The following is a 24186-nucleotide window of genomic DNA, read 5'->3' as shown; positions in this document are numbered from 1 at the left end:
ACACAGAGAAAGGGAGTCACCTTCCCATGGAGGAATAGGCCAGGAAAATCGTTTCTAATATCTATCTACTGATGGAGGCTGAACTAGCTTTATTCCCCTTGTGAGGTGGTTCAAATCGGACAGGGAGGACGTTTGTCTTTTGAAAAGTGTTGGAAAAGTCATACTTGAGAACTCTCATGATATCAGGGGTATGTAGGTTTCCTATTTTGCATTGGTAGGTTTCAGACACAGGGAAGGGAGCACAATTCCTGTTTGATGTGGTAATCAGAAATAACAATTAGAAGGTTAGGCTGAGTGCAGAGGACCACCTTGCCCTTGTGAATAACACAAAGTGGAGGTCAATGGGATAGTGCTGAGAGCTGAGAGAAAGAAGCTTAATACTAATATAAAGTTCCCTCTGTAAAGCTTTTAGGACCAGATTAAGAGGTCATCTGCATTCAAACCACTATCAATATATTAAGATATAGATTGACCTCCCCTTTAAACAAAACAGGGATTGCTTGTCCATTTCTTGCGATATATTTAAGTTGGCCAACTACATCAAAGTCATCCCCGCCATTTTTTGGAAGCTTAAGGCACACAATTTCTCAATGTCTTAATATATTGAAAATGGGTTGCGTGCAGAGGACCTCTTGTATTTGTCTGTATGAATGTTATGTTCACAGCTTCATTGCACTCCCACTTAAAGGAGACCTGTCATCCAAAGAAATAAATTCCTTCAGTCAGGAAATAATTCCTTCAGTCTTGGAATTACACAGTCACAGCAAACAGACAGGAACCATTTTGTGGACACGCTTATTAAGATAAATTGTGTAAATCTTGTGTATGCACCAGAATCGGGGACCTAATGCCCAGGTGCAGTGCCCTAAATAATTTTAGAGCATGAGTTGAAGTGCATAATATGAGAATCACAGACTGAGAGCAGAATAACTGCTATTAGGTGTTTATTGTGCATCCACACAATTTGAGAAAGGGCCCTTGCTGCCTGAAACATGTTGTGTGGATGCACAATAAACACCTAATAGCAGATTTCTGCTCCCAGCCTGTGATTCTCCTATTATGCACTTGAACTTACTATAGCGGTTGCCGGTGATGGAACACCATTGGAAATTACGGCATCTTAATTGTGTGTTACTCTGAGAGGAATGTAAGGAGTGCTGTAATACCTAGAAATTGCTGTATGTAAAGTGAAAGTAATTGACTGTCCCGTCTCTATGCCTCAGGTATAGAGGCGGGGCAGATAATATTTGATTGATAGTGCAGATATTTAAACACATTTATAAAAGGTATGGAATTGTTATGGGTTCTAAATGGTTTGCAAATGGCTTTCATTATAGAGCATTTTATGTGCAGGTGACAAGTCTGCTTTAATGGTTTGAAAATTATTGCTGAGCGCAACTTTACCTTTTGTTTGTTTAAGGTTTTGATAACCTGTAGTTCTGCCAGTGGTTTTTGAAGAAGGACAGACATGCTGACACCTGAACCTTGGGAGAACTTGTCCCCAGTCCTTTGTCCTTTGTTTTGTAGGAAATCGTAAAGGGAATGGGTAGATACGAACTTATGATTTATTTGCCTCTGAGCATGCCAGGGAAGGGTGTCCATATTGTGTAGTATGAATGGTTGATGGATTTCTTCCTGGCTTGTAGGATGGTGTAAACTACGGCATGAGAACCCATTTTCAAAAGCCACGCTGTCAGGGATGGCATCTAAGGATTGTGTTAAAGGTAGTGTCCTTGGAGAAGCAGATCTGGGCATACAGAGAATCTCCAGGGCTCATTGACATGGTTGGAGGTCTGAGAACCAAGCTCTCCTGGGCCAATATGGCATGATTACAATGACTGTTATACTGTGTAACTTTTGCTTCTGTAGGACTTTGTATAGTATTTAGGATGTAGGCATTTAGACTAACTGATAAATCATTTCATATTTAGGAAGAGGTGAAGGGAGTCATCTTTCTTGGAGACGAGAGATAGGTTGGAGAAAAAACATTGATTGTTTTGGGGCAATGACACAATTATGATTATTTTTTTTGTACGTTTTCTGTATAGTTACATAGTTAAGTTGAGATGAAAAAAGTCCATCACGTTCAACCCCTCCAAATCAAACCCAGCGCACATACATACACACAATCTGACATACTGACCCCTCACATAAACTATATATACCAATATTTATATTAATTGTTGATTTTAGTATAACTTTAGCCTTAGATATTATGGTTGTTTAATAAATCATCCAAGCCCCTCTTAAAGGCATTAAAAAATTAGACATCACAACATCATTCTGCCGGGAATTCCACAACCTCACTCTCCTCACTGTGAATAACTTCCTAGGTTGCTTCAAATGAAAGTTATTTTCCTCTAATCTGAAAGAGTGGCCTCTGGTGTGATGATCTATTTTATAGAAAAAATATATCCTGCTATCTGTTTATAATGCCCTCTAATGTACTTATAAAGAATAATCATGTCCCCTCACAAGTGACTGTTTTTCAGAGAGAACAACCCCAATCTACCTTCATAATTTAAATCTGCCATCAGCTTAATTGCACTTCTCTGCACTTTCTCCAACTCATTAATATCCTTCTTAAGAAGCCAAGCCCAAAACTGCATTGCATATTCAAGATGCCTATAAAGAGGCAAACTTATTTTTTCATCCCTTGAGTTACTGCCCTTTTTTATACAAAACAGTACTTTATTTGCTTTAGTAGCCACAGAATGACAATTAGACAACTTGTTATCTACAAAAAGCCCTAGATCCTTCTCAGTTAAGGAAACCCTAACACACTGCCATTTAGTATACAACTAGCATTTATATGATTTCTACCAAAGTGCATAACCTTGCATTTACCAGTACAGAACCTTATTTTCCAGTTTGCAGCCAAGTTTTCCAATCTAGTCAAATTACTCTTCAAAGTGATAGCATCCTGCATGGAATTTATAGCTCTGCGCAATTTAGTATCATCAGCAAAAACAGTACTTTCAATGCCCACCTCCAGGTCATTAATAAACAAGTTGAAAAGTAAAGGACCAAGTACAGAGCCCTGCCGTTCTCCACTACCACAATGGTCCAAGTAGAAAATGTTCCATTTACCACCACTCAAGCAGTTCTCTATCCAAATACAAATATTATGTTCAAGGCTAATATTCCTTAATTTAACCATAAACTTTCTGTGTCGTACTCCATCGAAAGCTTTAGTAAAGTTCAAGAAGATTACATTCACTGCCATCCTAGAGTCAAGATTCTTACTCACTTCAGCACCTTGCCAGACCTCAATAGACCCTGAAAAATTAAAATTAAAAAGTAAAGAAAAGAGGTTTGGAAATCACAGAGCTAAGCTTGTTTTAGTACCCTGGGATGAATACCATCTGGTCCTGGACCTTTATATATCTTTACTATCTTTACTTTTGAATTTCCTCTTGGGTGAACCATGCATCATTAGTTGTATTACTAGAATTGGAAGTATTAAGGATACCTGTATTAGCTGGTCCCTCATTTGTGTAGACAGAGATGTGTAGACACTTGCCAGAGATGAGAATACACCAACGTTTCTGCACTTAGCCTTTGTCAAAGGGAATTCTAAGTGCCAAAAACATTGGGGTATTCTCATCTCTGGCAAGTGTATCTGTCTCTTGTGGTGGTTTCCCTTTTCCTGGTCACTCCATATCAGCAATACACCCGGGAGGCCCCTCCCATTCCTGCCCCTAGCTCAGATAGTCCCTCCCTCTCTAGACTTTAAAGGCACCCCAGACACTCACCTCTTTGTCTTTTTCTTTTCTGTTTCTGTCCGTAGCAGGAGGGCTGGTTTGAGTTCCTTCTATCGGTGTTAAACCTTTCAGAGGAACACTAAGGCTAGAGGGGGGTCTCTTCCTCCGTTCCTGGTGAGGGTCTGGAGAGAGAAAGTTGAAGAAGGTCAGACTAATAGGGAACTATGCAGTCTCCTTCTATTATCCCCTGAGGCGTGCCAGGTGGGTGGCTAGAAAAGTTGCCCCTGTCACAAGTGATCCTAGGGCTGTGTGAGGTTCGCTTGGTATGCGGCCGGAACTGTTATTGCCCTTAAGTAGGTTGGTGTCCTGAGCTGTCCTTGTCAAATTCGGGTTCTGGGGGGGGGCTTCGTCTCCTCCAGAGAAATGCCTTTCCTTCCTCGCCTCTTACCGTCTAGTGAGAGCTCTGTAAGAGCTCTTGCGATCTCCCCCTGCCGTTCCTTCTCGTCTGCAGCATCTTGGGCAGCTTAGAAAGAAGCGAGCGCCAGACCCAGGGGAGCGCGTCTGCCGGCAGGTGCGCACAGCTATGACGTCAGTCGGCTTCAATTACACGGAGGTAGGGCTGCAGGGCGCGCCAGGTACCAGGGGGTAAAGGTGAGGGTTGTCCTCGGCGGAGTCGTCTCTGTGCTATCCGCCAACACGGGTGGTAGCCAGAAAAGGAGTAACGCCAGTATGGGGGGCATCTTGGCAGCTTGTTTCTCTGCCTCCTCCAAGATGGCGGCGCGTCCAGGCTGTTTGCAGCAGTAGCGACCATCTTGGGGGAGGAGTTAGCTTCCCCCAGTGGTTTTAAGGAATCGGCTGGTTGCTTCACTGGCTATTTTTCCACTACTGCTGCTAGGAATCGAGTGCCTGTGTTTCAGGTAAGCCATTAGTTGTTCAGGACTGTTGTGTTCTTGGCTTGTTAAGGGTTGTCAGTTAGATTTTCTTATGTTTTCTTTAGAGGTGTTAGTTGGAATTATTGTGATGGATCATTCAGCCTCAAGTGCCTCTGCCTTTCAAGCTAGGTAAGTCCCTCCTTTAGTGTTTTGTTTCGGTAGCCTTTTATCTTATCTTTTATCTTATCTCTCTCTCTCTCTCTTCCTTGTTCTTAGCTTGCCTGAAGATTCTCGTAGTAGAAAACGCAAGACTAAGGGAGCTCCTATTCAGGAATGTGTGGGATGCTTCAAACCACCCCTATTGGGCAAAAAATTTTGCGACACCTGTTGGAGGGATCTCTGCAGGTCAGCCTCTGAGCCCACAGGAGGGGTTCAAGAGACCTCAGTGGAAGGTCAGGAGTCTGCTCAAGAAGCTTGGAGAGATAATGATGACTCATCAGAAGAGGAAGAATTGTCGCATACTAATGTAATGACCTTTACAGATTCAGAGGAAGAATCTGAGATGGTCCATGAATCTTTTGATTTTGCATTAGTCTCTCCCCTTATTAAAGCCTTGAAGCTTACCTTAGGAGTAGAAGAGGAAGCGGAATCAGCTAAGACCCCCAAGGTGTTGCCTACTCCTTCCAAGAATCGACAGACATTTCCATTGTTTGGGGAAGTGACAGATTTAATTAAGGCAGAATGGCAGAAGGCTGCTAAGAAGGTCTCTTTTGTTTCGCCAGGTACCAGATTCGCCAAACTGTATCCGTTCAAGGAATCAGAAGTGAGGGATTGGTCCATACCTCCTTCAGTAGACCCTGCAGTTATTCACTTGGCTAAGAAAACTACTCTACCGATTGACGACTGTTCTGCCTTAAAGGATCCGATGGACAGAAGAGTGGAATCGGATCTCAGAAAAGCCTTTATAGTGGCGGGAGCAGCTTGTAAGCCAGCGGTTGCCTTAGTGTCTGTAGCAAAAGCCATGTCTTGTTGGATTGAATCCATTGACAAAGCGGTGAATGAGAAGGCAGACATTAAAGAGATTTCGGCAAGTCTAGCAGAGCTGAAAATCGCAGCAGGTTTCATTTCAGAGGGTGCTGTAGATTTGACAAGACTGTCTGCCCGCTCGATGGCTATTTCTGTGGCAGCAAGACGAGCACTATGGCTCAGGTCATGGTCCGCGGATACCTCATCTAAGATGAGTTTGTGTACTCTTCCTTTTGAGGGTTCTCGTCTATTTGGAGTGAAACTGGACGAGGTCATAACAAAGGCTTCAGGAGGAAAGAGCCAATTCTTGCCACAGGAGAAAAAGAAATCTAATTTTCATCCTTTCCGATTCGGTGGCCCTCGCGGGGCGTCGGGGGCAAGTTCCTCTCACCATTCCTTTAGAGGGAATAGGGAGACATTCAAGCCCTTTGCTTGGAAGCGGGGCCAATATTCCTTTCCTAGAGGATATAAGTCCAGGCCGACTCAACATCCTAAGAAACCTTCCTGACTATCCGTTGGAGGAAGTAAGGGTGGGAGCAAGGCTGGGGGAGTTCGATCATGTCTGGCAAAATACCATCTCAGACCAGTGGGTTCTGGATATCTTGAGAAGGGGATATCGCCTGGAATTTTCTTCGGTTCCAGGAAGGGACAGATTCATAATATCACCTTACCCGGCCAAAAGAGTGGTCTTGGATCAATATGTGCAGTGGTTGTTAGAAGTCAGAGCAGTAATGCCAGTTCCAGAAGGGGAATTAAGAAAAGGCATTTATTCAATCTTGTTCCTGGCAAAGAAGAGTGCAGGGGGTTGGAGACCGATTCTGAATCTTCAGGAAGTCAACAAACATCTGAAGTATCAGAAATTCAAAATGGAGTCCATCTTCTCCATCATTCAGACGGTTTTACCGGAAGATTGGCTTCTGTCTATAGATCTTCAGGATGCCTATCTTCATATTCCAGTCAGACAAGCCCATCAGCGGTTTCTGCGCTTTGCTCTGGCAGGAAAGCACTTCCAGTTCCGGTGTCTTCCCTTCGGTCTTTCAACTGCTCCAAGAGTTTTTTCCAAGGTTTTGGTAACGCTGATAGCGGCCTTAAGACTGGAAGGGATTTCCATATGGCATTATTTAGACGATATTCTGATGTCAGCAAGGAACAAGGAGACTCTTATTCTCCATCGGGAAAGAGTTTTGGAGTGTCTACAGGCCCATGGCTGGTTAATAAACTGGGAAAAGAGCCAGCTTGTTCCCTCACAGACATTGCAGTACCTAGGAGCAATATTCAACACCAGAGAGGGAATAGTGTCGCTTCCACTTCAGAGAGCACAAGACTTAGCTCGTTCAGCAGCAGCCTTAAAGGAACGGAAGCATGCCTCAGCCAAGGAGTTAATGTCTCTGATAGGCTCCATGGCGGCGACCATCCCTGTCACAAAATGGGCCAGGTGGCACATGAGACCAGCTCAGTGGTTCTTTCTGGATCATTGGGACAAAGCAGGGGGAGATTGGAACCAGCAGATTCGGATGTCTCAAACATTCAAACAGTCTCTCAGATGGTGGATGTCAATAAAGAATCTCTGTACAGGCCTTCCCTTAACACAACCCCAATGGAGGATACTAGTCTCAGATGCTTCCACGTTGGGTTGGGGAGCACATCTGGAAGAGAATTGGATCCAGGGTCTGTGGTCTTCACAGCAGATAGGAGTACCATCCAACATTCTGGAAATCAGGGCAGCAAAGAATGCTCTGTTTTCGTTCGGCAGTCAAGATGCTGATAGACAACACCTCAGCAGTGTCCTATGTCAGAAGGCAGGGGGGAACAAAGAGCCGATCTCTGCTATGCGAGGTACAACCAATTGTGGAATGGGCAGAGAGGAATTTGACTCATTTAACAGCAGCTTATCTCCCAGGAGTGCAGAATCAAAGAGCGGACTTCCTGAGTCGGAACATTCTGTCGGTTCACAAGTGGGCATTACATCAGGAAGTATTTCAGAGGCTGGGAGAAAAGTGGGGTCTCCCAGAAGTAGATTTGATGGCAACAAGCAACAACACACAGTGTCCGACTTTTTCTCCAGGAGAGTCTGTCCCAAGGCGAAGGCAACGGATGCTCTTCTGCAGAGCTGGAACTTTCAGCTAGGGTATGTGTTCCCTCCGTTTCCACTAATCCTTCAGACTCTTCAGAAGATTATTCAGGAGAGAGCGGAAGTAATCTTGATAGCTCCAAGATGGCCACGCAGGCCGTGGTACCCTCTTTTGTTAAAATTAGCAAGGGCTCCACCATGGCCCCTTCCCAGAAGGAAGGACCTGTTAAGTCAGGGACCTATCTTGCATCCAAACCCAGGAGCCTTATCTCTCCAGGCTTGGAGACTGAGCGCAAAAGATTGGAATCCTTGGGTTTTTCAGACAGTGTGATCTCGACGCTCTTAAAATCAAGAAAGCCTTCGACTTCTACAACTTACTATAGAATTTGGGAGAGATTCATGGAATGGAAACTGTTACAGGAGGAATCAGTAGAGATTTCAATATCTCATATCCTTGGTTTTTTACAAGCAGGATTAGAGAAGGGTCTTCAATATAGAACCTTAAAGGTCCATGTTTCAGCTATATCAGCTCTATCTAATAGAGCATGGGCAGAGGAGCCTATGGTTAAAAGATTTTTTACGGCTGCCCTCAAGTTACGACCACCACGGAGGTCAGCTTCAGTAGTTTGGAGTCTTCCTTTAGTCCTTAAGGCCTTAGCCTCGGAATCTTTTGAGCCACTGGATTCTTTATCACCAAGGTATCTGACGCTCAAGACTCTTTTTCTGGTGGCGATAGCTTCCGCATCCAGAGTGGGGGAATTACAGGCGCTCTCCTGTAGTCCAGGACATATTATCTTCTTACATGACAAAGTTATTCTAAAACCAGATAAAGCCTTTCTACCAAAGGTGGTGTCATCTTTTCATTTAAAGAAAGAAGTCATTCTTCCCAAATTCAGGTCAGAGGATGCAGAGTCTGAAGACATGCTTAAGATTGATCCAGTTCGATGTCTGGTTCGTTATTTGGAAATAACGAGAACATTTAGGATTTCCGAGAGGTTGTTCATTATTCCGGCAGGTTGCTTCTACGACAACAATCAGCAGATGGATATGTCTCTGTATATCAAAAGCATATGAGTCTCAAGGCAAGCTAGCTCCGGAAGGTTTAAAGGCTCATTCGTCTAGGGCGATTGCTGCATCCTGGGCAGCATTGGCGGAAGTTCCAACTTCTCAAATCTGCGAGGTGGCCTCTTGGTCGTCAGCAAAGACCTTCATTAGGCATTACTCACTTGATGTCTCGATATCTAGCAATCATGCCTTTGCAGCAGGAACTCAGCTTGCATTTGTCTCTTAAAATAAAAGATCTTTTTGCAGTATTGGAGTTTGGAGTTGTTCTTCCCACCCTTCTTATTATGGCTTGGTAAATCCAGGTGTATTGCTGATATGGAGTGACCAGGAAAAGGGAGAATTGTTTCATACTTACCGTAATTCTCCTTTCCTGGTCACTCTCCATATCAGCATTTCCCACCCTTAAATTGTAAACTTGGTATTTGACAAAGAGGTGAGTGTCTGGGGTGCCTTTAAAGTCTAGAGAGGGAGGGACTATCTGAGCTAGGGGCAGGAATGGGAGGGGCCTCCCGGGTGTATTGCTGATATGGAGAGTGACCAGGAAAGGAGAATTACGGTAAGTATGAAACAATTCTCCCTTTTTTTCCTTGAAATATATTGCTAGGTGGTATGTATATCTTTGCTTATACTGTTGTACATGTATTACACTGAACGGCCATTTTTTGATGAATGTTTTACAATTTGAAATCAAAAGATATTTTTTTCATACCTCCTGTTGTCTGCAAGAAATTTCTTCTGAGTGTGCATGCCCAATACATTTTCTAAATGGTTCAACTGTCCCAGCTAATTTAAAAGCCTTAAAAGCACATACTGTATTTTTAAAAGCACAAATTAAAAACTGGGTTAATGGATAGGCTATGCAAAATAAAAAAAAATTACTAATATAGTTAATTAGTCAAAAATGCAATGTACCGTATAAAGGCTGGAGTGACTGGATGTCTAACATAACAGAACACTACTTCCTGCTTTTTTTAGCTCTCTGGTTTTCCACTGACTGGTTATCCTGGTGACCAAGCGTAACCAGTCAGTGACTTGAGGGGGGGAGCACATTGGTCATAACCATTGTTTTTGAATCTGATCTGAATGCTAAGGATCAATTGCTAACTCACTGAACGGTTATGTCCCATGTGGTTCCCCTTCAAGTCGCTGATTAACTTACGAATTTCAAGTTTCTGGGAGTTTTAAAAAAACTCACATGAATTCGAAATTCGATACTTGATAAGTGTGCCTCTAAGTGTATAACTTGCATTTAAATTAGTTTTGCCAACGTGCATATCCTTACATTTATCAAAACCGAACCTCATTTTCCAGTTTGCTGCCCCCAGTTTCCCAATTTAGTAAAATCACGCTGAAAAGCTACAGCATTCTGCATGGAATCTATAGTTCTGCACAATTTAGTATCTTCAGCTAAAATAGAAACAGTACTTTCAATTCCCACCTCCATGTCATTAATAAACAAGTTGAAAAGAAAAGGACCAAGTACAGAGCCCTGCGGTACTCCACTAACAACACAGGTCCATTTAGAAAATGTTCCATTTACAACAACTCTTTGTTATCTATCTTTTAGCCAATTCTCTATCCAGGTACAAATATTATGTTCCAGGCCAACATTCCTTTATTTAACCAGTAACCTTCAGTGTGGCACTGTATCAAATGTTTAGCAAAGTCTAAGTAGATTGTATTCACTGCCATCCCAGAATCAAGGTCTGTGCTCACCTTAAAAATATAATATAAACATAAAATAGCATAATAGCAATTGCATAAAAACATGCTTGCACAAACTCGCAATATTATTATTTGCAATGAAGTCAAGTATCTTATCCCTTAATACCCCTTCTAAAAGCTTTTCTACAACTGACATCAGACCAACTGGCCTGAGGCTGAGAATGCAATCCCTTTTTGAATAGCATCATCACATTAGCAATTCACCAGTTTTTCTGCACAATGGCAGATCTCAATGAATCCTGAAAAAGTAAGTAAAGAGGTTTAGTAATCATAGAGCTAAGCTCACTTAGTACCCTGGGATGAATACCATCCAGTCCCGGACTTTGTTTATCTTAACATGTTCTAGTCTCTTTTGAATTTCCTCATGCATGAACCATGCATCATTAGCTGTAATATTCGAATTTGGACTATTAAGAATGTATGGCTGAAGTAATGTTTTTAGGTTGTTGCTTTTGCATTGCTGCTGTCACAAGCTTTTCAATGGAAAAGATCATCACTAAAAATGATGCTTGGAGCTCCTTAAGCCAGTCAGGTATAACTTTAGGAGGAGAGTTTGCCTGAGGATGTACAGCCTCTGAAGGCTTGATTTTCTTGGGTAGTGCCTGGCTCTCTTGCACTCAGTTTTATTGGGGGTTTTAGTTTCTTTAAAGGAATCATTCCCCTGCCTCAGCATTAGCCATTTGGTTGGTGACAGTCTTAGCCTCCACATAAGGTGATATATGAAAAAAGTTAGTGAAAATATCTCCCTGCTAATGAGGGCGACTATAAGGGGAGGAAATGTAGCTTGTCTCCCTGTTAGAGGGTAGATTTAAGTATCTCACTATGCTAGTTAGTCAGTTTGGAAAGGGTTAATCTGGGCACAAAGTTGTAAGTGTTATGTAGCATTAGGGAGAATAGCGTACAGGAAGTTGAGTGGAATTACCTCAAGAGATAGCAGAGGACTTCTCTGCAATGTGCGCCTTCATAGTAGCATAGAGACATACTTTATTAGTTCCCCATACCGGGAGTACACTAGAAGATGGTAGTGGTAAGTCATGGGGGAGTTCACTCCCATTGCAAACTCCCCCGCCTCCATTGCAAACTCCCCCACATTCGTACCTCCTGCCTCCTGCAAACTCAACAAAATGATTGCAGGGGGTCCTCAGAACTGGGCAGGCACCACTGCTGCCATGAGGAGGCAGCAGCCTGAAGATTACCAGGGATTAGTGATGGGCGAATTTATTCGCCAGGCGCGAATTTGCGGCAAATTTGCGCGATTTGCCGCCAGCGAATAAATTCAGGAAACGCCCGAGAAAATTCGTCCAAAAAAATTCTCGCAAAAATCCTGGTAACTTAAAGAGCTAAAATTTCAAGTTTTTAAATCAGAATTTTGGCTCTTCTAGTGCAGAGAGCCCAACAGTGATGCAGTCCCCCCTCAACCTGCTCCAAAGCATAGAAAGGTAAGTGCCCAGTGCAAGAGGGTGGCACCTGAAAGGCCACCTCAGGTGGCAAAGACCCCAGAAGTGCCCCTGGCTCTGTCAGCCAAGTCCAACCCTGTCAACCTAAGTCTTACCAGATGAGTTTCACAGTATAGATGATTATGCATTCCATTAGGAAAGATTAAAAAAATGTTGGACAGGCCAGGTGAGGACCACTAAAAGAGGGATCGTTTTGTAAGGTAAAAGTAAGGGCCAATTTACAAGGTGACGCCACACTGAAGAAGAAAATACATATCTAGGGGTCATATACATGTAACTCAGACTGCAGCGGTAAGGTAGAGTAGTTCATATTACCACTGTATAATACAAGCTCCATATGTATATATCTTTAACCTTTTTTACATCCAGCTGGTAGGTCACAGGTCACTTGAACATTTTTCTCACAATGGAAATTTGGTTACTCCTTGAATTACATAAAATATTGCAATATACCTGTTTCCGGACAGAAGCCGTACATCTTATCCTTGTCATAGTCTTCTGTGGTAGCACACCACCTGTAGCCATCTGTTCGCCCTTCAGTGGTGCAGCTGTTGTATGTGTTGCCTTGAAACTTAAAAGGAAATTTGCAGGGCTTCCCTTCTGCGTTACCAGTTAAGGTAAATAGCACTGTAGTAGAGAGAGAAATACATGGCACAAGGCAAGTTAAAAAAAGTGACTTGTTTTAGAAACAAATGTTTTGACAGTTTTTCAAAAGGAACAAGTTAATATTTTGAGGGAAAAATGGCTGGCCTTTAGGGTGTTCAGCTTGTGAAGCTGTTTAGGGATAGAGGCCATGAGAATAGCTATTACATTTTTGTATAAACAGTTGAAACACAGATTATTAAAAACAAAATCAATATTTTGACTATCACTCTCTAAAAGGCAGATTTATCAAAGAGTGAAATTTATTGTCACTGTAGAATCTCAGCCACTTTCATTGCTATTCCTATGGGATTTTAGAAGTGTATTTAAACATGGTGAACTCTATAACTTTTCACCCATTGATACATCACTAAAGCTCACCAGTTGTGAAAGTACCTGATATACTTGAGTATAAGCCGAGTTTTTCAGCATCCAAAATGTGCTGAAAAAGTCTACCTCAGCTTATACTCGAGTCAACGGGCGCTAGCTGAGATTGCAGTCACTGCTAATCATTCCTATACCAACAGAGGCTTGGGGAGAGACTGCAATATCACACAGCACCCTCTGTTGGTTATATGAAACATTAACAGTGACTGCAATATCGCACAGCGCCCTCTGTTGGTTATATGAAAGATTAACAGTGACTGAAATATCACACAGCGCCCTCTGTTGGTTATATGAAAGATTAACAGTGATGGCAATATCACACAGCACCCTCTGCACATGGTAGTGGGACAGTGGGACAATGCACATAGTAATCCGTTTGGCAATTCTCTGTCACCATCAACTTTGCAAAGAAGTCTGGTTGATCGCTGGGGTGGTCGCTTTGGCGCAATGTGCGCTGCTGGGAGACAGAGCTGTAGTTGTGTCTAGGCTTATACTCGAGTCAATAAGTTTTCCCAGTTTTCGTAGGTTAAGTTAGGCAACTCTGGCAAAAGAGGTAATGATTAGTAAATCCCGCATTTTAGTGAACTTGCGGAGTAGCGTTCGTTCACCTAAGCGAAAAGTCACCTGTCAATAGAGTGTGAATGACCACTAGCGCCAGTCTCTTTCGCTAGTGAATTGGTGCCTGCACCCATTAGTAAATTGCCGTTGTCTCTGCGGGTGGCAACGCTGGCGAAAAGTTGCTAGCCACTTCACTCTTTAGTAAATTTGCCCTAATGGGGTAATTTATTAAGGTTAAAATGTGAATATTTTTGCCACGATTCCAAAAAATGAAACTTTTTATTATATTTTAAAAAAACTTGAATATCTGGTACAGGTATGGAACCTGTTATTAAGAATGCTTGGGACCTGGGGTTTTCCAGATAACAGATCTTTCTGTAATTTGGATCTTCATACAATGGGGGTTGTTCTAGGCAAGATTGAAGATGTTTTTTAAATTTGAGTATTCAAGTTTGTAAAGTCACTAATACAAGTTTTTACTTTCAGATTTGTCATAAATAAGTATACATTCAAGTTTTTTAAATTGTGAGTTTATTTGAAGTAGAAAAAGCTCTAAACCTCACAAAATCAAATTTTGATAAATAGGCCTCAGTGTATAACCTGCATTTATGCTATTTCTACCAAACTTAGGGAAGCCTGCGGTGGAAAAGGGGCTGACCGCTACTGCAGCAATAACACGGGATAACACCGGCTACTGTCACTGGTTACGTGTTCTGCAGTTTGGGTGCTATTGTATCAATTGAACACTACCACTCCTCTGGGTTAGAGTTTATATGTTGAGTGTTCTACAAGGGTAACTAGCATCGATGTTCTTGGCAGAAATGTTTTTAAACCCTGTTTTACGTTTTCACTTATGTCTTTCACTTGGTACTTGCTTGGTGTATAACAATATGACAATACTGTATATGTTAATTCTACGAAACACTTGGTCACATGACAAGACCTAATCACGACCACACTTGGTCAGCACCACATCAGTTTTTTCTATGTGTATACACTCTGATGATGACATCATGATGGGGTTTGGTGCCATTTTGCACCGTATGTGTTTTTCACCTAAGTCCTGTGAGTGTGGTTTCCTTTTTTACTGTATATTACTCTATGGTAAATACGTTCCTTCTTTGCAAAGAGTACAGTTAAGTAGTACTTACACTCATGTGGACAAAAGCCATATTTCCCATCCTTGTCAAAATCATATGTAGTGGAGCACCAAAGGAAGCCATCTGAGCGACCAGAATCAGTGCAACTGTTGTATTCCTTATCATTAAAAAGGAAAGGAAAGTTGCAGAACTCTCCATCTGCATTACCATACTTTACTTTCACAACTGAAAATGAAAACAAAATATATTTATATAATAATAAACAGCAAAGCAGTATATGAAAACTACACATTGTATAACTGAACTGTGCATTATTACATAGCATGTAAACCAGACACGCTGATACAATAATATAATACTATATAATAAATATAACCAAATATATTTGAAAAGGCTGAGAGTAATAGTGCTCATGAATTAAATGCATAATCCACATTTTTCAATTTCTAGCTAAGAAAAAGTTACAATTGGTATCCCAAACCCAGAACAATCATCAAGGTCCCAGTTGCAGCTCAGTCTTCCGCTGATTACAACCACCTTTCGCTTCGGGTGCCGCCAGGTCTTATCGTGAGAGGACCAAGGATAAAGTTCTGGGCAGGCAAGGGAACCAAACGTAGTACTGAAATGGAGAACAATGGAGAACAAGAAGCGTAGGACCGGCCAGGATGGGAGCAGCAGTACAGTACAGATGAGCGGATATTTGAGGTCACAGGCCGAGTTCAAACATACCAGATTTGAAGTACAAAACAGGATCCAAGAAAGTAGTCAATACACGGGCAGTGTCAAGAACCAATCAGGAACACTCAGAATAGCACCCAGGAACTAATGAAAAGACATATTCTTTGGGCAATGCAGAAAGGTACATGGTGACTTTAAAATATTCTAATTTCATGGCAACCACAATGACGTCACGCACAGGCGCTGCGTCAAAGCCCCTAGACCACCAGGTATTTTTTAGCCCTTCCAATGCACCAAGTACTGCAGCTTACCCCTAGAAAGACAAGAATCTACCAAGCTTTGCACCAAATACTTAGGCTGACCTTCAAAAGAAACTGGAGGAGGAGGAGACTGATGTACAACTGTACTTTACTGCCGGCTTTAACAAAGAAACATGATAATAATCAGAAATTTTAAGCTCATGAAGAAGTTCTAGATGGACAGTACAAGGATTGATGATTTAAGACACAGAAAATGGACCAATGAATTTTGGGCCTAGCTCGGCAGAAGGGAATTTCAAATAAATATTTTTTGATGATAACCAAACCTTGTCATCGACCTGATACTCAGGAGACACCTTATGATGCTTGGCAGAAACCATCTTTTACTGCAGAGGACAAAGGCTTTTGAACCCTTTTCCGAATCTTAGAGAGATTGTCCACCAAAGAATTTACAGCAGGCACGTCTAAGGACTGACCTGAGAATGAAAAGGCTCTAGGATTATAACCAAACACAGTAAAAAATGGAGATTCTCCAGTGAACGAATGAGTAGCATTGTTAAATGTGAACGAATGAGTAGCATTGTTAAATGCGAACTCAGCCCCACGGTAGACAATCTGCCCAGAGTGACTGACTACTAGAGACATAACACAACAAAGATATTGTTCCAAGCACTGATTTGTTATTTTGGTCTGGCCATTTGTCTGTGGATGGTATGCTGAAGAAAAAGACAAATCAGTGCCCATAACTGAGCAAAAGGCACGACAAAACTTTGATACGAACTGAACAGAGACAATATTCAATGGAGCTCCATGAAACTTGTAAATATTAGAAAAGTTTTTTATAACTTGGCATAGTCATAGGGTCTATGCAGGAGCAAGGTTTTGGCAGCCTTTTTCGAGAAGACACCAGAAAACGATGATTATACTGAAGGTAGCCACTAATGAGGTTGCAGCCAGCACATGAGGAATTCGTAAACATAAAGGCTCATAACCTGTACCCCAATGGAGGAGCTTTCCTGTGACCCAATCAATTTGGAGGTTGTGTCCAAGTAACCAGGGGAGACCCAGAATCACAGGGGTTTGAGGGCAATTGATGATGTAAAAGGACATCTCCTCAGAGTGACTCCCAGCAGACATGAGCCTTTCGGACTGGGAAGACACCAACCCATTGCCTTGGGACTACCATCAATGGCCAGTATAAGGATAAGGGGTTTAACAGGTATACCATGCCTATGAACAAAGTTTATATCTAAAAATGTCCTAGCTAGCCCAGAAATGAGAATGGTAGGACACTGTATGTGATCCTTATTCCAATTTAAAACAACCGGAATTATAGTTGTCTCTTAGGACAGGCGCCTCCTATCCCCACAGTAAAGGCATAACCCATTTGCCCGTATACGACCCTTCTCCTCCAAAGACAAGTGGGTAGAACTCAATTGCATGGGTTACACAAGGGGCTCCTGGACAGGGAGAAGTGGTCTGGGTGCAGACCCAGGGGAAGGAGTTAACGGAGCAGCTGGAAGGGACTCTTCTTGAAGTCTCTTTCTATGTCTCCTATCTATCTGGATCATCAGATACATGAGGGACTCAAGTGAAGCCTGAAGGGGAAAGTTAACAAGGCTATCCTTGATAGCCATGGCCAAACCCACCCTGAACTGACTCCTTAAAGCAGTATCATTCCAGCCCATCTCTACCACCCAACGGTGGAACTCCGTATAATAATCCCTGACTCACTGATTGTCTTGCCAAAGGTTACATATGGCAGCATCGGCAGGACCTTTCAGGGAACTTAAGTTTGGGCTCCACCATGGTGTTAACAGGTGATGCAGGTGGAAGCCTTCCTGACGGGGCTGGTGTAGACATGGAAGCAACGGATTGCTGTTGAATGGTATCCCGTCATGCCGAACTATTTGGTCCTGCTTGGACTCTTGCTCTCCGAGATGCTGAAGTAAACTTGCAAGAATGGCTTCGGCGGTGGCAGAGGAAGCTTTAGCACCTTCATCATCCATGTCGGCCCAACATACTTTTACGATTGGTATCCCAAACCCAGAACAATCCCCAAGGTCCCGGTCGCAGAGTCAGGGACAGGCAAGGTCAAGAACAGATTAGGAACACTCTGAATAGCACCCAGGAACTAACGAATAGACCTTTACGTTGGGCAATGCAAAAAGGTACATGGCACCTTTAAATATTCGAATTTGTCTCCAACCGCAATGACGTCACGCACATGTGTCACTGCGGGCATCCCCACGTGGCAGGCATCCCGGTATTCCCCCTAGACCACCAGGTATTTTCCTTACAAAAAAATTCCAAAAACCTTAACAAGTCCTAATTGATTTATAGTGATCCAATAGGATCAGTGCAGCTCCCACTGACTTCCATAGCACCTTGACAGATTTTACTTGGCAAAGTTTTGCCTTAGAGTTTTTGTGTTTTTTTCACTTAATAAATCTCTCTCTAAACCTCTCTTTATATATGTGCTCATCTCCTCATACATATCCTCCCAGACCATAAAGACAGTTCACCTCAAGAACTGCATAAAACTCTTTATGTCCCAATTGCACCTTGCCTTTGCAATACTCTACCACCCTAAATCAGGAAAGCTTCTACACTAACAAGTTACTCAAAGTTCATTAACCCTTTAAATGCCACAGATCGTAGAATCTACGTTCTGTGGCAAAGGTACTTGAAATGCCACAGAACGTAGATTCTACGTTCTGCAGCACTTCCGGGTTCAGAAGCGGAGGAGCGGCTGTTAGAGCCGCTCGCTCCGTTCCTGCTCGATCCCCTGCCCCTAGGCAACGAGCAGAGCAGGGGATCGAGTGGCCCCTGGGGCGCGATCGCCCAGGGGCCCAAAAACAGCAGCAGGCACGTGTTACTTACGTGTCCTGCTGCTGCAGCCTGCACCGGATCGACGATCTCCGCCCCCACAGCACACAGACAGGAACCACGAGGCAGATGTCTTCCAGGGAGTCTTCCTGATCGCCTGCAACAGTCTCCAGCGATTTTTTCAGGTTAGTGCAACAATTACACACACAAACACACCAACACACACTTATTACAGTAATACACACTTAGATTCACACTTACACACACTTACACATACATTTTTGGGGATTGGGGGGGTCACTTACACTCACTGCACTTACACACATGTGCACACGCACACACGCACACATAACATGTAATTTACCATTTGTACACACGCACACGCACATACATGGCATTGTGGCTTTTTTTTTTTTTTCTTATCGCATCGTCTCTTTTTTTGGCTGAAAAAAATGTTTTATTGCCATTACGAATAGCGTATTCGCTAACCGTACTGTGCAATATCTTTTTTATGTTATTTCGGTGATTATATTGCAATTTTGGGTATTTTGGTGCATTTTTAGCCATTTTATTGAATTTTTAGCCATTTTATTGCATTTTCAGCTCTGCGTATGTTGTGTTCACTTGTTTCTAGCCGTATAACCTGTTTGGCCCAGCTAAAATATTCAAACTGTGATTCTGACGGCCGATAACACTAGTCTGGAAAAAAAACATTGATTTTTGTGGTTTTATTGGATTTTTTTGCATTTCACTCTTTACTGCCTTATTTTGTTTTGCCTTGTAAATTTTATCTACTTTATATCCATTTGGGGGTCTCTGTGCGCCACATAGTTTGGTATATCTATGCATATTGGGCATCAAAGTGTTCAGTAGACCCCTGGCGTTCATATTTAGGATGTTTTATGCTGATACGTTACGAAATGTGGGGCATATAATGGGGTAAAATTCAAGCTTTGTGACGATTTTCAGAAATTTGATAAAAACCGTTATGTTCAGCATTGCTTTGCAGTTTGGCAGTTTGCAGTAGAAACACTTATTTACCCATATTGGATTCGTCAGAATGTGTACTTTCTGAAAATATATGGTTTTCTGGGGTCTCTGTACTGTTAGGGGGGTCTAATGTCGCATAATACACACACCAGGTGCTCATATTGCAGCAGCCAGCGCGTCAGCCGTGAAAATGTATATACACTATTGTCATTTGGGGGTCTCTGTACACCACATAGTTTGGTATATCTATGCATACTGGGCATCAAAGTGTTCAGTAGACCCCTGGCGTTCATATTTAGGATGTTTTATGCTGATACGTTAAGAAATGTGGGGCATATAATGGGGTAAAATTCAAGCTTTGTGACGATTTTCAGAAATTTGATAAAAACCGTTATTTTCAGCATTGCTTTGCAGTTTGGCAGTTTGCAGTAGAAACACTTATTTACCCATATTGGATTCGTCAGAATGTGTACTTTCTGAAAATATATGGTTTTCTGGGGTCTCTGTACTGTTAGGGGGGTCTAATGTCGCATAATACACACACCAGGTGCTCATATTGCAGCAGCCAGCGCGTCAGCCGTGAAAATGTATATACACTATTGTCATTTGGGGGTCTCTGTACACCACATAGTTTGGTATATCTATGCATACTGGGCATCAAAGTGTTCAGTAGACCCCTGGCGTTCATATTTAGGATGTTTTATGCTGATACGTTAAGAAATGTGGGGCATATAATGGGGTAAAATTCAAGCTTTGTGACGATTTTCAGAAATTTGATAAAAACCGTTATGTTCAGCATTGCTTTGCAGTTTGGCAGTTTGCAGTAGAAACACTTATTTACCCATATTGGATTCTTCAGAATGTGTACTTTCTGAAAATATATGGTTTTCTGGGGTCTCTGTACTGTTAGGGGGGTCTAATGTCGCATAATACACACACCAGGTGCTCATATTGCAGCAGCCAGCGCGTCAGCCGTGAAAATGTATATACACTATTGTCATTTGGGGGTCTCTGTGCGCCACATAGTTTGGTATATCTATGCATATTGGGCATCAAAGTGTTCAGTAGACCCCTGGCGTTCATATTTAGGATGTTTTATGCTGATACGTTACGAAATGTGGGGCATATAATGGGGTAAAATTCAAGCTTTGTGACGATTTTCAGAAATTTGATAAAAACCGTTATTTTCAGCATTGCTTTGCAGTTTGGCAGTTTGCAGTAGAAACACTTATTTACCCATATTGGATTCGTCAGAATGTGTACTTTCTGAAAATATATGGTTTTCTGGGGTCTCTGTACTGTTAGGGGGGTCTAATGTCGCATAATACACACACCAGGTGCTCATATTGCAGCAGCCAGCGTCAGCCGTGAAAATGTATATACACTATTGTCATTTGGGGGTCTCTGTACACCACATAGTTTGGTATATCTATGCATACTGGGCATCAAAGTGTTCAGTAGACCCCTGGCGTTCATATTTAGGATGTTTTATGCTGATACGTTACGAAATGTGTGGCATATAATGGGGTAGAATTCAAGCTTTGTGACGATTTTCAGAAATTTGATAAAAACCGTTATGTTCAGCATTGCTTTGCAGTTTGGCAGTTTGCAGTAGAAACACTTATTTACCCATATTGGATTCGTCAGAATGTGTACTTTCTGAAAATATATGGTTTTCTGGGGTCTCTGTACTGTTAGGGGGGTCTAATGTCGCATAATACACACTCCAGGTGCTCATATTGCAGCAGCCAGAGCGTCAGCCGTGAAAATGTATATACACTATTGTCATTTGGGGGTCTCTGTGCGCCACATAGTTTGGTATATCTATGCATATTGGGCATCAAAGTGTTCAGTAGACCCCTGGCGTTCATATTTAGGATGTTTTATGCTGATAAGTTATGAAATGTGGGGCATATAATGGGGTAAAATTCAAGCTTTGTGACGATTTTCAGAAATTTGATAAAAACCGTTATGTTCAGCATTGCTTTGCTGTTTGCCAGTTTGCAGTAGAAACACTTATTTACCCATATTGGATTCGTCAGAATGTGTACTTTCTGAAAATATATGGTTTTCTGGGGTCTCTGTACTGTTAGGGGGGTCTAATGTCGCATAATACGCACACCAGGTGCTCATATTGCAGCAGCCAGCGCGTCAGCCATGAAAATGTATATACACTATTGTCATTTGGGGGTCTCTGTGCGCCACATAGTTTGGTATATCTATGCATACTGGGCATCAAAGTGTTCAGTAGACCCCTGGCGTTCATATTTAGGATGTTTTATGCTGATACGTTACGAAATGTGTGGCATATAATGGGGTAGAATTCAAGCTTTGTGATGATTTTCAGAAATTTGATAAAAACCGTTATGTTCAGCATTGCTTTGCAGTTTGGCAGTTTGCAGTAGAAACACTTATTTACCCATATTGGATTCGTCAGAATGTGTACTTTCTGAAAATATATGGTTTTCTGGGGTCTCTGTACTGTTAGGGGGGTCTAATGTCGCATAATACACACTCCAGGTGCTCATATTGCAGCAGCCAGAGCGTCAGCCGTGAAAATGTCTATACATATTGTCATTTGGGGGTCTCTGTGCGCCACATAGTTTGGTATATCTATGCACATTGGGCATCAAACTGTTTAGTAGACCCATATGTTTATATTTAGGATGCTTTATGCTGGTAATGATACATGGACAATACGATGCTGGAAAGTTGAAGCTTTGAGGCAATTTCCAGATATTTCACCAAAACCGCCAAATTTGGCAAAGCCTTGCGACTCAGTAGTTTGGAGCAGAAAGGCATGGGTACCCATTTTAGATTCTGTAGAATGTGTACTTTCCAAAAATATATGGGGTTGGGGGGTAAACATCTATTTCTGTGTTTTTACCCCACAAAAATGCAGTGAATGTGTTAATTTTTCATTAGCTGAAGTTACCCACCGGACAATTTGTATGTGCTAACTTCATTTTGGGGCCTCTAAATGCCATATACTTTGGTAAACTTATGAACGATGGCCACCAAAATGTTCTGAGGAACCCTGGCAATCATATTTAGGGTGCTTTTTCTTAGTACGTAATGACACATGGGTGATATGGTGCTGGGAAGTTGAAGCTTTGAGGCAATTTTCAGATATTTCACCAAAACCGACAACTTTGGGAAAGCCTTGCGACTCAGTAGTTTGGAGCAATAAGGCATGGGTACCCATTTTAGATTCGGTAGAATGTGTACTTTCCAAAAATGTATGGGTTTGGGGGGTAAACATATATTTCTGTGTTTTTACCCCACAAAAATGCAGTCAATGTGTTGATTTTTCATTAGCTGAAGTTACCCACGGGACTGTTTGTATGCGCTAACTTCATTTTGGGGCCTCTAAATGCCAGATACTTTGGTAAACCTATGAACAATGGCCACCAAACTGTTCGGAGTAACCCTGGCAATCATATTTAGGGTGCTTTTTCTTAGTACGTAATGACACATGGGTGATATGGTGCTGGGAAGTTGAAGCTTTGAGGCAATTTTCAGATATTTCACCAAAACCGACAACTTTGGGAAAGCCTTGCGACTCAGTAGTTTGGAGCAATAAGGCATGGGTACCCATTTTAGATTCGGTAGAATGTGTACTTTCCAAAAATGTATGGGTTTGGGGGGTAAACATATATTTCTGTGTTTTTACCCCACAAAAATGCAGTCAATGTGTTGATTTTTCATTAGCTGAAGTTACCCACGGGACTGTTTGTATGCGCTAACTTCATTTTGGGGCCTCTAAATGCCAGATACTTTGGTAAACCTATGAACAATGGCCACCAAACTGTTCGGAGGAACCCTGGCAATCATATTTAGGGTGCTTTTTCTTAGTACGTAATGACACATGGGTGATATGGTGCTGGGAAGTTGAAGCTTTAAGGCAATTTTCAGATATTTCACCAAAACCGACAACTTTGGGAAAGCCTTGCGACTCAGTAGTTTGGAGCAGAAAGGCATGGGTACCCATTTTAGATTCAGTAGAATGTGTACTTTCCAAAAATATATGGGTTTGGGGGGTAAACATATATTTCTGTGTTTTTACCCCACAAAAATGCAGTCAATGTGTTGATTTTTCATTAGCTGAAGTTACCCACGGGACTGTTTGTATGCGCTAACTTCATTTTGGGGCCTCTAAATGCCAGATACTTTGGTAAACCTATGAACAATGGCCACCAAACTGTTCGGAGTAACCCTGGCAATCATATTTAGGGTGCTTTTTCTTAGTACGTAATGACACATGGGTGATATGGTGCTGGGAAGTTGAAGCTTTGAGGCAATTTTCAGATATTTCACCAAAACCGACAACTTTGGGAAAGCCTTGCGACTCAGTAGTTTGGAGCAATAAGGCATGGGTACCCATTTTAGATTCGGTAGAATGTGTACTTTCCAAAAATGTATGGGTTTGGGGGGTAAACATATATTTCTGTGTTTTTACCCCACAAAAATGCAGTCAATGTGTTGATTTTTCATTAGCTGAAGTTACCCACGGGACTGTTTGTATGCGCTAACTTCATTTTGGGGACTCTAAATGCCAGATACTTTGGTAAACTTATGAACAATGGCCACCAAAATGTTCAGAGGAACCCTGGCAATCATATTTAGGGTGCTTTTTCTTAGTACGTAATGACACATGGGTGATATGGTGCTGGGAAGTTGAAGCTTTGAGGCAATTTTCAGATATTTCACCAAAACCGACAACTTTGGGAAAGCCTTGCGACTCAGTAGTTTGGAGCAGAAAGGCATGGGTACCCATTTTAGATTCAGTAGAATGTGTACTTTCCAAAAATGTATGGGTTTG

At 42.1% G+C, this 24186-nt stretch overlaps 1 protein-coding gene across 1 annotated transcript in view; it reads right to left on the bottom strand.

The window, feature by feature from the left end:
* The window catches only part of mmp2.S (matrix metallopeptidase 2 S homeolog), a 75775-nt gene that overhangs the window by 38665 nt on the left and 12924 nt on the right, over positions 1 to 24186 (bottom strand). Inside the window, 2 exon segments of the mRNA NM_001087228.2 lie at positions 12374 to 12547; positions 14659 to 14832. Coding sequence (NP_001080697.1) covers positions 12374 to 12547; positions 14659 to 14832 — 348 coding nt within the window.

This window comes from Xenopus laevis, chromosome 4S (genome assembly GCF_017654675.1).
Source record: "Xenopus laevis strain J_2021 chromosome 4S, Xenopus_laevis_v10.1, whole genome shotgun sequence".
Lineage (NCBI taxonomy): Eukaryota > Metazoa > Chordata > Amphibia > Anura > Pipidae > Xenopus > Xenopus laevis.
Note: the sequence above shows the minus strand (reverse complement) of the source record. Positions and strands in the feature narration are given on the sequence as shown.